This window comes from Bidens hawaiensis, unplaced genomic scaffold, assembly GCF_021521415.1.
Source record: "Bidens hawaiensis isolate Kalapana, Puna unplaced genomic scaffold, B.hawaiensis_p1.1 tig00011436_1, whole genome shotgun sequence".
Taxonomy (NCBI): Eukaryota; Viridiplantae; Streptophyta; class Magnoliopsida; order Asterales; family Asteraceae; genus Bidens; species Bidens hawaiensis.
In genome coordinates, this window is record NW_027491890.1 from 229057 (window position 1) to 243106 (window position 14050).

The 14050-nt window shown below is 38.2% G+C and overlaps 2 protein-coding genes across 3 annotated transcripts in view; both read left to right on the forward strand.

Annotated features, from left to right (window-relative positions):
• The first annotated feature begins 427 nt into the window (after positions 1 to 427).
• Positions 428 to 5061, forward strand: LOC143537911 (uncharacterized). Of its 2 annotated transcripts, XM_077031573.1 has the most exons (12): positions 428 to 791; positions 1711 to 2036; positions 2120 to 2164; positions 2248 to 2325; positions 2439 to 2541; positions 3280 to 3368; positions 3496 to 3607; positions 3685 to 3738; positions 3821 to 3869; positions 4081 to 4181; positions 4298 to 4416; positions 4550 to 5061. In XM_077031573.1, exons 1-12 carry the CDS (start codon positions 453 to 455, stop codon positions 4896 to 4898), a joined length of 1764 nt encoding a protein of 587 aa, XP_076887688.1. In that variant the 5' UTR covers positions 428 to 452; the 3' UTR covers positions 4899 to 5061. The 2 variants fall into 2 exon arrangements, with proteins under 2 accessions (XP_076887688.1, XP_076887689.1); XM_077031574.1 differs by lacking the exon at positions 2120 to 2164.
• A 1300-nt stretch (positions 5062 to 6361) lies between these two features.
• The window catches only part of LOC143537930 (G-type lectin S-receptor-like serine/threonine-protein kinase At4g03230), a 34032-nt gene continuing 26343 nt past the window's right edge, over positions 6362 to 14050 (forward strand). The window contains exon 1 of the mRNA XM_077031595.1: positions 6362 to 6563. Coding sequence (XP_076887710.1) covers positions 6362 to 6563 — 202 coding nt within the window. The remainder of the gene's footprint in view (positions 6564 to 14050) is intronic.

Here is a 14050-nt window from a genome sequence, read left to right on the forward strand (position 1 = left end):
AAATGTGTAATTTCACCGCGCAACGTCTAGTACCAACAACACTCGGATTTTACCCGCGCTCGGGTTTTACTGTACTTCATTTTAGTTACGGTACCGTAACAAATATAAACGAAATCGACAAAATTCGCATTAACCCATCACCGGAACGCTTGGATTTTTTACCAGCGCCCGAATACGAATCGATTCGCCAATGCTACAATCAAGTTTTACCAATGCGCGAGTTTACTGACGAAATAAACACTGCTTTAAAAATTATAATATATTATATGAGTGTCGTAGAGTCACCACCTCAGCCGTTTGGGGTCGACCGTCCGAAGTCACCCTGTTGAGACACCTCAACTTTGATTTCTTACCTTTTTGTTTTAGTTATAGTACTGTAACTTTAATCAACTCTTCCGTCCGTGAGTAAGCCGTCGTCTCTGCCCTGAAAAAACCTACCAGACGATAATCAAATGGGGGAAACATCCAGGAAGAAGAAGAAGCGGAGGTACTTAGAAGAAGATTCATCGCCATCATCATCATCATCCTCTTATACTTCCGAAACCGACGATGAGTCTTCCTCGAAGCGGCGCCGGAGGAGAGAGAAGGAGAAGAGGAGAGAGAAACGAAAGAAGAAGAACAAGAGAGATAAGGATCGAAAACGAGGGAGTAGTAACCGCAGATCGAATCGAGAGTCAAAAACTAGGGTTTCAGATTATTCAGATTCAGATTCAGAATTGAATGAAGATCCAGTAGATGTGGTGAAGTATATATTGAAGGACTTCCCTGCTGTTGCTAATGATTTGCAACAGGTACTCTTTTACTCTTTCTCTTTTTCTTATTTTAAAGGTTGATTTTGGATGACAGAATACCATTTATATTATATTTTTGGTACAAAACATATGATTCATCTTCTCTACTGTTGCCATTTCATACATTTCAATTCAATTCACTTGCTTTCTACCTCTAAAACTTAGGTTGGATTCAACATTAAACTTTATGGAAAGTCTTACAGCTTAAATCTTATTGCTATATAACAAAACCCTAGTCCGTTCTTACTTCACAAATCACCAACTATTCTGGATTAAGGCTATAATAATAAGTGTTTTATTTTGGACTTGGAATTAATTAATAATGGAGATTTGGGAGTATGGTAGGTTGTTGAATTATAGTTGGTACAGCTACAACAAGATATCCCCTTTTTGTGAACATTGTTGGCTAACATGATTGAAAACTGGTTCTTTGACTAGGATTTTTAAAACGTTTAGGAGAAACATGTTTTCACCTCTTAACTGTTAGGTAATCACGGATTAGTATTGGTGGATGATGATGATAACGGTTTCGCATTTGGACTGATGTCTTTTTGGCTACTCAACTCAACATTTGGATTTGAATACTGATGAAAGTTAAGATCTTTTTAGTGTTGTGATGATGAAAATCAGTTAAACTAGAATGTTAGAATTGATTTGAAGCATTCGACAAAGGGTTTATATTATAAGAGGTTGGTCACTTGGGTATGATATACAAAGCTTTATAGAATCTAGATTTGTTTGATCTTACCTCCAAAAGCATCAATCTTGAACTAGATATCTAGAACAATAATTGAAAACAACATAATTTGTTTCCACATGTGAAAATAAATCTTTTACTTGTTTTTTTTATGGTACCACATCTTGACTATGTATAAAAATTTGTTTTTCCAGAATTACTGAACAGTTGATTTTTTCTCAGCTACTGCGCATGATTGATGATGGACAAGCAGTTGATATATCTGGTTTATCTGAGAAGTCATTAGTAAAACATCTTAAAAAGCTGTTCTCGTCATTGAGCCTCAAAGAAAAGGGTAAATTAGTCTTTCTGTTACCTTCTGGTGTTCCTCCAACTTTGGAGGTAGTTGGATCTGTTATATCTAAATCAAAATCTCAAGGTCCGAGTACCATTGATGATCATGAGCCATATAATAACGTACACACTGAACAAACAAATGAGGAACATAAACCTGATGACGGTGGCTCTAATCTTACATGTGCACAAGATGAAGTGCGGGCTCCTAAGAGGTGATTAGAGACATTATAGGTTTAAAGTTATTATTCTTCCTTTCTTTTTTATTTACTCAAGAAACTCGCTTTTGAGTTTTCAGGGTTATTGGACCTGCTATGCCATCTGTTGATTTGCTTCCTAAGAGGTAATTAGAGGTTTATAGATTTAAAGTTATTTGTTTCTTTCTTCCTTTTTGTTTACTCAAGAAACTTGCTTTTGAGTTCTCAGGGTTATTGGACCTGCTATGCCATCTGCTGAATTGCTTGCTGCAGCAGCTAAGTTAACCGAAGCAGAGGCTGAATTAAGGTATGGTAACATCTTAATATAATAAAATATCTTAGTATACCCGTTTTCTTGTTGATACATGTTTGAAATGAAATTTAAGAACGTCTGCTTAACATAGCTTTATTCAAATGTAGGGAAGCTGAAGTTGGTGATGATGATGAACTATTTATTGGACCTCCACCTCCTGCTGTAGTCAAAGAGGCTGCATCTGCAAATGATGCAGAGCGTTTTGAGGAGGTCTCATTTTGTCTTTGCTTTAAAATCTGTTTGTTGTTATCTACTTTTCATCTTTAGAGTAGTCAAATAACTTAGCTAAAAATGGAATAAGTGCAACTACTTTTCATCTTTAGAGTAGTCAAATAACTTAGCTAAAAAGGGAATTAATGCACTTAAGATTATGGGATAGATGGATTTGGATTATCTAAATTTGCCATCTTTATCAATCATTGTTTCAGACCGTATTGATTAATTTATCTTTATGTATATTGTGGGGGTGTTTGGGAATTTCCTTATTTTACCTCCTTATAACTTTTTGTCAAAAGTTAGTAAGTCAGAATATGAGTTATTAACTTATCCTCTCACAACATAAGCAATCCACAACTTTAAACTATTTCAAAAAGTTAATAAGTTATAAGTTGGTGAAAATAAGTTATAAATTAATGCACTTAAGATTATGGGATAGATGGATTTGGATTATCTAAATTTGCCATCTTTATCAATCATTGTTTCAGACCGTATTGATTAATTTATCTTTATGTATATTGTGGGGGTGTTTGGGATTTTCCTTATTTTACCTCCTTATAACTTTTTGTCAAAAGTTAGTAAGTCAGAATATGAGTTATTAACTTATCCTCTCACAACATAAGCAATCCACAACTTTAAACTATTTCAAAAAGTTAATAAGTTATAAGTTGGTGAAAATAAGTTAAATGTGTTGACTGTAGCGTATAAATTTCTTGACTTTTATCTTATTAGGTCACAAGAATAATGGGAGCAGAGATCGATAACCCTTATGATGTTGTTGGAGTCAACAGGAATATGGCAGCTGACAGCATTAAGAAAAGGTAAGATTTTTTCAACGTTGTTGCAATCATTTGATCATCTTTAGTTCCATTATGTTAATTGATAGTGCAGGCTTTTTGTAAATATTATTTGATTATGTTTGAGTAATGTATTGTTTAATTGTTTCAGATACTGGAAGCTGTCTCTCATGGTTCACCCTGACAAGTGTCCTCATCCAGAAGCCAACCAAGCGTTTATCAAGTTGAATAAAGCTTTTAAGGATTTACAAGATCCTGTGAAGGTTGGCATTATATATTTAGTGAACAATTGTGGAGTTTGTGATTTTAATTAGTTTACTTTCCATGTCTTTGGTTATAGCGTAAAGCAATGGATGACAAGATTGACGAGAAGGAGGAAAAAGAAAGATTTAAGGTACACATTTATTTGGCTTTTAGCAAAATATTCTTAGTAGTTTAAATATCTTTTTAATTTAAATGTTGTTTTCCTTTTGTAGTTGGAGTTGAAAGCTATGCGTGAAGCGGCACAATGGAGGCGTTTGCAAGGTGACCTTTTATACATGTATTTCGGTGTTATATTGCATGGTGGATGCCTATATTTATCTTGTGATTTTTTTAATTAATTTTTTTAATATTTCGTTCTGAAATACATGTTTGGATTTTTCAAGTTCGTATGATTGGTATCTAGATGGTTTAACTGTGATACATAACACATAAAAAGTTTTTACTATTAGGATACAATGTTGCTTGTTTTCAGGTATATCTATGGAGGGTGATGATGCACTCTTAGCAGATATGGATGTGAAAGAAGAAAAAAGAAGAGATGAATGGATGACAACACTTCCTCCTGAAAGGAAAGTAAGGCTTCTTTTAAATGCTTTTTCTATTTGTTCTTGTATTTTTGCTTTTATCATTTTTGGATCAATTTATTTATTTTGCAAAAGGAAATTTATTTGATGCTTTCATGTCATTAGCCTGGTGTAGCAACACAACAATCAACAAAAAGTTTTAGCAGGACTTCTAGAGAAGGGCGGGGTGATACTAGTGCCTGGACTAATACGCCTTCGGACAGAGCCCAGAAAGCTAAAATGAAGTATGTCAATACTATCTTCTACCTTATTTGAATAATGTCTAAAGTACCCTCTTCTATACGTTTCAACTTAGTTAAGATTACAAGGTTGCTTTAGACAATTAGACCTGTAAATTAATATGTTGTGACTTGGCAGTTATCTGGAGGCATATAACGAGGCTGCAGCACTTGCTGCTGCAAATGATCATGAAAAGAAAGCAAGCAACGCTGATGCAGAACTGGTGGACCAATACAATAAAGCTAAAAGGTCAAAATCATTGGTGGAAAAGCATCAAGAGTCAACTCGGGTTCGGTCAAAGAAGAAGTCAAAGGGGGACCAAGAAAAACAGAAACAAGAATGGGAAGGCCAGCATCCTTGGAAACCATGGGACCGCGAAAAAGATTTGACAGCAGGACGACAAAATGTCAAACTAGATGCTGATAATATGGCACAAGGGTTGACCTCCCGGTTTTCTTCTGGAACATTCCAAAGAAATTTCCTTTAAAATAATATTATGTACTTGTACACAAATTGGTTTTTTAGTAAAACATGTACCAATTTTGCAAGCATTTTCAATTTTCATTAAATGACAAACCAAAGTTAACAATCATCAAGTTTTCATTTAAGATTGGCACAAGATTAACATTTTTATGAAAAATCATTAAATAAAAAAGTGACCAAATGGTAATACTGATGCGCCGTTCTTTGCTACGTCCTCTATCTTAGATGGTAAGTGCTTGATAGCATTTGAATACTTGAAAAACTGCACATGGCGTACATTAATATAAGGGAAAGTTCCCAAAATGGCTTTTTTTTTTGTGTGTGTGTGAGAGAGAGACCTAAATCCCAACATATTCTCAAAATAGTCCATTAAATTTGGACTAAACATAGAATTCTGACAAGTGTCAAACTTTTTCAAAATCTGATGATTTTTTTAAAAATGTTGGGGGACTAGTCCATATCTTCCATTAAAAGTTCTTCTAAAAAACAGTCTTTTCTGACGGTTTTTTAATGTTTCCTAACGGATCCCCTCAACTTCCAAAAACATGAGAAATTGTGTTCAGTCATTTAGTTTTGTTTTGAGAGTAATTACAATTTGTTTATATCAACAATTTTCTTCTGAGCGTTATTCAGTTATTTTCATCATCGTTCAATTGTTGATTTGATTGAAACTGGAGCGTAATTGCAATACTTTATTTAATTGAAAATCGAAGTAGTTGAATTGTTACATTGCATGCAGTCTACGAATTGAAAATCAGAGTAACTGAAAACCATAGTAAGTTTGGGACCTCTTTAGCGGGAGAGTAACTGAAAACCATAGTAAGTTTGGGACCTCTTTAGCCCCGCTCGCACCCAAGAGGATTATGCATCAATATATGGTTTTCCATATCAATAAACAATTCTACTTAATTTTCTGTACGAGTTCTATATTGAACATTGACACATTCCTTTGATATTTATTGTATTGAGCTAGAAACCAAGATTGAGTCTTGGCTCTTTTGTTGACAACTTGACACTGAACACCACACATACCAAGTCATCCTTAGCAGCCCACTATGCCTTGACTCTTAATTGGTTCGACCCATGTCATGCTATTTATCAATTCGGCTCACAAGACCAGTTCATCTGTCAATTTGTTATTTAACTAAAAAAGTAAACTTAACAAACTTACTATTAAATATAATGACGGCCACCAAACCGTGGACTTTAAAATAATAATAAATTAATAATGTCTTTCATGCTCTCCCTGTACATTTAAAATCACACCACCCAATCTTCATCAAACAGTTCGAACTTGTACTAAAAACCACTATGGTTTCATTAACCACCAACTGCCATATAAACTATTTGTGTACCTTTGTGTTTTGTTGTTGTTGTTACTTATGTTCAGCTAAAGACAACATCACAACGGGCGAATCGATCATTGACGGTGCTGTCTATTTAGAATCGAAGGGGGCGAAGTTTCAAATGGGCTTCTTTTTACTTGAGAATACATTGGACGTAAGACGATATGTGGGGATATGGTATAAAGAGGATGCACAGACTGTCGTGTGGGTTGCTAACCGCGATAAACCAGTGCTGGATTCCACGGGAGTTGTTACTGTTGCAGAAGATGGTAACTTTAAGGTCCTAAACAAAGATGGAACTGTGTACTTCACTACATCCACAGGTAACATTGGTCGACTTCATTTGCTGAAATTTGATGTAAAATTTACCCCTATCATTACATCTATAACTCGTACTTAGTTCATGCTAACAAGTGCCTCCTTGTGTCATCTCTTACACAGTCTTGCGACACATGGTCTTGGGACGAGAGATATATGCATTGATATAGATCCGCACCAGCGTTACGCACAATTATGCAATATATAAATCAATAAATCATTATGCACATTATTACACAGAATATATAAATAAGTATGCAAATAATTACACCGTATGTTGTGTATAAATTATGCATAGCTATACACATAATACATGTAACTTAAGATAGTAAAAATCTTGATTTAATGTTGTGTAGATTGTTTTAAATTAATAATAAATTATATAAAATTTAGAGTAAAGTGTCATTTTTGTCCTTGTGGTTTGACAAATAATGCGAATTTAGTCCAAAAAGTTTATTTTTTGCATGTGGACCCTTCACGTTTCACAGTTCTTGCCAATTACATCCAAATCGCTAACCCCGTTAAATTTAATCGTTAAGTCAGGGGTAGATATGACTTTTCACTCTTTCTTTATTATAATACTTATTTCAGTGAACTGCGATTTTCGTCCTTTTGGTTTGTCCAAATCTGTAATTGTAGTCAAGAATTTTCAAATTTGCAATTTTCTTCCCTATGGTTTCATTTCACTTGCAGTTAAACCCGAATTCCCTAATCTCGTTAAGTTTGGGTGTTAAACCCCTCAATGTGCCTTCACGTGAGGGGCAGTTTTGTTCCTTCTTTTTCCCCTTTTCCCCAAATACTGCAGTTAAACCCGAATTCCCTAATCTCGTTAAGTTTGGGTGTTAAACCCCTCAATGTGCCTTCACGTGAGGGGCACTTTTGTTCCTTCTTTTTCCCTTTTTCCCCAAATACATCGCAACCCATCACGTGAAGGGGCTTGCGAATTAGTACTGAGGTTTGTTTAGGGAGAAAAACAACAAAACCGGTCCCACGTGAGAGGCACGCAAATGGGTTAACGACCAGACTTAACGAGGTTAATAAATTCGGGTTTAATTACAAGTGAAATGAAACTACAATGACAAAAACTGCAAACTTAAAATTGTTGGACTAAAACCGCATATTTGAACAAACCACAAGGACGAAAACCGTAATTCACTAAAATAAGTATTATAATTAAGAAATGGTGAAAAGACATGTCTGCCCCTGACTTAACGATTAAATTTAACGAGGTTAGTGATTTGGATGTAATTGGCTAGAACTGGGAAACGTGGAGGGTCCATATGCAAAAAATAAACTTTTTGAACTAAATTCGCATTATTTGTCAAACCACAAGGACAAAAATGACACTTTACTCTAAAATTTATTTGAGTTTAGTAAATAGTAAAACCAATTTTTTAACAATAGACTTAATGACTAACTAGTTTTATACCCGTCCAGTGGACGGGTTTCTTAAGGTAATACTGCCATAATTATCTTTCTTTACATTTTATTTTCTAACCCTGGAACGAGTTAGAAAATAAAATGTAAAGAAAGATAATCAATCTTCTCAGAAACCGACCTCGGTTCCCAACACCAGTCGCTTCCGCACCCATAACGCGAACCGTTGCCACCGCTTCCGCCAACTGTAACATCCTAAAATTTATAATGTTGAATAAAGAAAGTTATGTTAGTGATTTCGCGTTTTTAATTATTAATATCGGGTAGGAGCGGGTCATGGACTTGGATTAATTGAGATAGGATAAATGAGAATGGGATTTCAGGGATATAAATACCCCCAAAATCCCAAAATATCTCATTTCTCACCAAACTCCACACACACTCCACACACTCCTCAAAACACCGCATTCTAACCGATCAAGATTCGAAGCCGAGACCCGAGATTTTGTTGATAGATCTGAGTTGGTAAGGTAAGAACAAATCCACCAAAGCTTATAGTACTGAAAATGGTTAGGATTTGATGGGTTAACCGGACCCGAAACCCAAACTGCCGACCCTAAAACGTCGATTTTAGGCCGATTTGATGGTTGGGATTTGTAGGCGCCGATCATACGATTCCGTGGGTACCAAAATCGAGTTATTTGGCTAAGAAACGAAGGATTTATGGGCAAAACAGATCTGCAGCGCGATAACTTCGCCTGCAAGAATAAGTTCGCCTGATGAACTTCGCCTTCAAGCGTAACTTCGCCTTCAAGCGTAACTTCGCCTTCAAGTGTAACTTCGCCTAAGGATAACTTCGCCTACGGCCAAGTTCGCCTAAGGTTTAACTTCGCCTGAAGCCAAGTTCGCCTAAGGTTTAACTTCGCCTGAAGCCAAGTTCGCCTAAGGATAACTTCGCCTGAAGCCAAGTTCGCCTAAGGTTTAACTTCGCCAGAAGCCAAGTTCGCCTAAGGTATAACTTCGCCTGAAGCCAAGTTCGCCTAAGGTTTAACTTCGCCTGAAGCCAAGTTCGCCTAAGGTATAACTTCGCCTGAAGCCAAGTTCGCCTAAGGTTTAACTTCGCCTGAAGTGAAGTCCGTTTATAAAATAAAGTAAAAACCTAATGGAAAATGTGTTAAGGCAGTTATCGAAAATAAAATTTTTCCAAGCTGACCTGGCAGCTTAACCCCAGCCAGGGGCTCTGCCCCTTGGACCCCGCTAGGGGCTGCCGCCCCTAGAACCCCGCTGCCAGGGGTGCTGCCCCCGGACCCCCGTTCGTTGTGGGTCATTTATAGATAGAAATACAAAGCGAGTAGTAGTAGTTATTTGATATGTGTAAATATTATACAGTTAGCCGAGCCCAGTTAAAGAAAGGAATTACGATCAACGGCGAGCGTAACAGGATCCAGGTGAGTTTCTAGCCCCATTCCTTGTTATGTTTTCGGGGCTGTGTGCATACTTGATGTGTTGTTAATACATTTATCCTAAGTGATAAGTGTATGCCATATGTGATATATGTGATATGTATGAACGATTGCTTGATGGTACGTGAACGATCTTCGGATATTGCACGTACTGTCAGGTTGTAACGTTATAAATATGGCAAGTATGATATGTATGTTTATGTGTATGAACGTAATAAAGTTAATAAAGGAAGGAAATGACAGTTGTATGGTTGTATGGTTACGAAAAAGGGTACCGAGCCCTAATAATACTCGAGGTATGATGTATGGTTGTATGGTAACGAAGAGGGAATCGAACCCTACTAATATTCGAAAACAAGGGACCAGACCCTAATAATATCTGTGATGTTAGGGACCAGACCCTAATAATATCTGTGATGTTAGGGACCAGACCCTTATAATATCTGTGATGTTAGGGACCAGACCCTAATAATATCTGTGATGTTAGGGACCAGACCCTTATAATATCTGTGATGTTAAGGACCAGACCCTTATAATATCTGTGATGTTAGGGACCAGACCCTAATAATATCTGTGATGTTAGGGACTGTGACATCTGCCCTGATCCGACCCGACCCAGGTACCCGTTTCTCTGACCCGATCTCTTTCTTTTATGATTTAATATTTATTTATACTTATATTTTACTTTTAATAATAAAAATATATATTTCCTTCCCGCCTTTTTCTCTCTCTTTCTTTCCGCCGTCCCCTCCCTCTTCCTTCTCTCATTCCGCCTTCTTTTCCCTCTTGTCGCCGTCCCGCCCTTAAGCCTTGTTTCCCTCAACTCTTTGCTTGTCCTTTGGTTCTTCCCGCCTAAGGATGTCTGCAGCTCCACGCGCCAGACTCCTTACATGGAAGCCTGCGTGAAGACATCTTGTTCCTGCGATGCGTGAAGAGAACTCTTCTCGCAGCGCGCTAAGAATGCATGTTCTTCCCGCAATGCGCTAAGAATGTATGTTCTTCCCGCGATGCGCTTAGAATTCTAGTTCACGCAGCACGCTAAGGATGCGATTCTTCCCGCAGTGCGCTAAGGGTTGTTGTGCCAGCCTTCGCGCTCGCGCACTCAGCCTTCCCGCGCTTAACCCTTGTATCTTCTGTTTAAATCTAGCCGTTTGCTTTTGTGTTGTCTTATCTTTTGAGCCGTTGACCTAACCCATCTAATGTCTGAATAGTTACTTTCGGCGCAGCATGCGCACCAACCCCATTGGTTGACAGATAAAGTGACTGACATAATCTTTTGAGATCTGCTTTTGCCATGCTTGACCAGTACCTTTATCTGATCCGCCCATGCTTTTTACTGTTCCCTGTCAGCTTTATCTTGCCCCCTGCAGCTGCCATATCTTTTGATATCTTTACTTTTCAGAACTTTTTACCGTTGATATCTTTTCTTTTACTTTTTGAGATCTTTTCCCCTTTTTCTAGGGTTTGTGTCTCCTAGGGTTTTCCTATATATAATAATAATATTTTCATAACACATCACACACAAACACTTAATCTCTCCTGTTCTCTTGCTCCTTGCTCTCTCTGCCGTCTTCCTCTCTGCCTCCGTCTTCCTCCCTGTCCTGCCCTGCTTTTCCGGTAATATATATATATTATATAATAATTTACTTATTAATTATGCTAACTTATTATCAAGACTTAAAACAGATCGTTAAAACAATAATCTTAATTATAGGTTAACTTTGCTTGTTTAAGAGTTGATTCTTGCATATCTTTCACCGCATCGTTTATCAAGTGAGTTATCTCGTATCTAATCCCTTTTTATTTTAAATGCTTTGGGATGTTCATGTGTTCATACAAAACTTGAGTCTTAAACTGTTTATGAACTTTAGTCGCGCAGTATCCCATGTGTTGAGGACGTAGACATGGCTGTTTATTTGTATGTGTGGATCATTAACCGTATGGACGGTCTATTCCGCAGTTTTCATGGTACCATTAGATGAACACGGGAGAACATTCGTTTATGATTTTCTCTTTTGTTTACACATGCACAGTTAGTCTTGTTTGTGAGCTCAATTGTGAGCACTGGCAGTCTTGTCTCTTAGAGTTGGTCCCGATCAGATTACACCCTTGTTGAAAACCAGACATACACATGTTGCGCGCAGATTTATTGTTATCTATGTATTGTATTAAACTTGATTTCTCACCAACACGCAAGTGTTTGACGTTTATTTTAACACATGTTCAGGTTTGCAGTAGCTGTTTTGGAGCTTGTGGACACGTAGGACGTTTTTACTTTTGGACCTAGAATTAAAATGTATCAGGACAAGTTAATGATGTTTGAATGTTATAATTTATAATATATTGATTTATGTTTGATTTATGTTCTTTATTTTCCCCGCTGCGCGTGCGCGATAAAATGTGTATTAATAAATATTGACACCAATAGTGTCACGAGTAATGAAACAATATGTGGCGCCCCGATGTATAATCCGCCTTTGGTCGGGGTGTTACAGATTGGTATCAGAGCCAGGTTGACTTTAGGATAGGTGGTTAGACGTAACGGCCTAGAATACCTAAGAGTCCCTTCTCGCGCATGAGAGAAATCTCATGTTTGCGCGCTTATTGTTAATTACTCGTTATTTATGAATATGCTCGCACTTGCGCAGTATATGATTTTATGTTCTATTTCGCGATATTTCGATTTTGGTTGAATTTCGATTTTTATTGATTTTACTTACATATTCGTTTGTGGGATTTGAAAATCCGAAAAGTCATGGTGATACATGAATAGTTGATTTTCAATTTCCATTTACGATTATGTTCTGAGGTTGGAGACTTGAAAAGTCATGGTGATACATGAATTGTCAACCTCCAATACTCATTTTCTTGTATATTTTATATTGAAGATTGGAAAGTCATGGTGATACATGAATCGTCAATCTCCAATACTCGTTTACTCGTATATTTTAAATTGGGAATTCGGAAAGTCATGGTGATGCATGAATTGTCGATTTCTGATTCGAATTTGTTACCTTTATTAAGTCTGCATTTTGGGTCATTTATTTTACTTTAACTTTTGATAGCATCTAACTCCGTGAAACCAAGCTTTATAAAGTTATACTTTGCGATAAAACCAAGATATTAACTAAAATTAAAACTTTTATAGAATGCCTCCGCTATCTCGCCGATTTCAGAGAAGAGAAGCCTCGCGCATGCGTAGACAGCAACGTTCCCAGGAAATGGCCGCCGCAATAGCCCAAGCTTTGAGCCAAAACAATACCAACACCTCGAGTTATAACATTAAGACATTTAATGCGGGTAACCCTCCAAAGTTCACAGGTCTCGAAGGAGCCACCGTGATGCTCCAGTGGCTCGAGAAGATAGAAAACACTTTCCTTCACACCCAATGCCCCTCAGACAGACGAACCCTATATGCTTCCAGTGTCCTGGAATCCAGAGCGCTTACATGGTGGAATGGAGTAGCCCATGCGCGTGGCGCAGAGGCTGCTTCTAGCATGACATGGGAGGAATTCAAGGAAATTCTTACGCGAGAATTCTGCCCTCCCAACGAAGTAAAGCGCCTGGAGGAAGAATTTTGGAACCTGAAGCAATACAGTGGAGAAGCGCGCGAGTACGCGACGCGCTTCCATGAACTAAGCCTGCTTGTCCCTCACCTTGTTACCCCTTCCCGCCGAGCCATAGAGAAATTCCTTGGGGGTCTCCCCATGGAAATTCAAGATTCTGTATGGGCCAGAAACCCAGTAACCCTCCCTGACGCTATTGAGTTGGCCGCTGTGCTCAGCGACAACCATGTCAGAGCAGGAACTCTGTTCCTGCGGGGAACTGAGAAGACCAAAACCACCAAAACTGTCCCTGAACCCGCAGAAACCAAACCAGAACCCTCAAACCGTAACAACCTCAAGCGCAGGCGCAAGGCCTATGCGCTTACCAACCCGCCCATTGTCCAGCAACCCGTTTACCAACCCCCAGTTTACGCGCCTAACCCACTGTCAACCTACCCAGCACCTCCTGTAGTCCATAACTATGCCTTAACCAATCCAGCACTCCCTGCCCCGCCAACTAAGAAACCTTACACAGGAAACCATCCCTTTTGCCCAACCTGTAGATTTCACCACCCAACCCAAACCCCGTGTCGACTTTGTAACCGATGTGGCCGTACTGGTCACACTGCTGAGAACTGTAGAGTCCTTCTCGCCAATCCAATTGCGCCAACACCACCAGTCTACCCGCAGAATCCACAACCAACCTACCAAAACCCACGACCCAGATCGTGCTTTAACTGCGGTGATCCCAGTCATTTCCGGAACGCGTGCCCGAGACTGCAAGTGCAAATCACACAAGCGAATCCGGTGAACCAGATTTCGAACCAAGTGACGCGTGGACGAGCTTTTAACATAACCGCGCACCAAGCGCAAGCGAATAATGACGTAGTTAATGGTACATTTTTACTTAACGGATTTTATGCTTCTGTACTTTTTGATACTGGCGCCGATCGAAGCTTTATCTCTCGCGCCTTCGAGCAGAAGCTTGCGCGACCGCGCAACGATTTAAAAGAAGATTTTTCAGTTGAATTGGCTAATGGTGAAATTTTTTTAATTAACTCAGTGATTAAAGATTGTACGCTTAATCTTAACGAAAACGATTTTCTG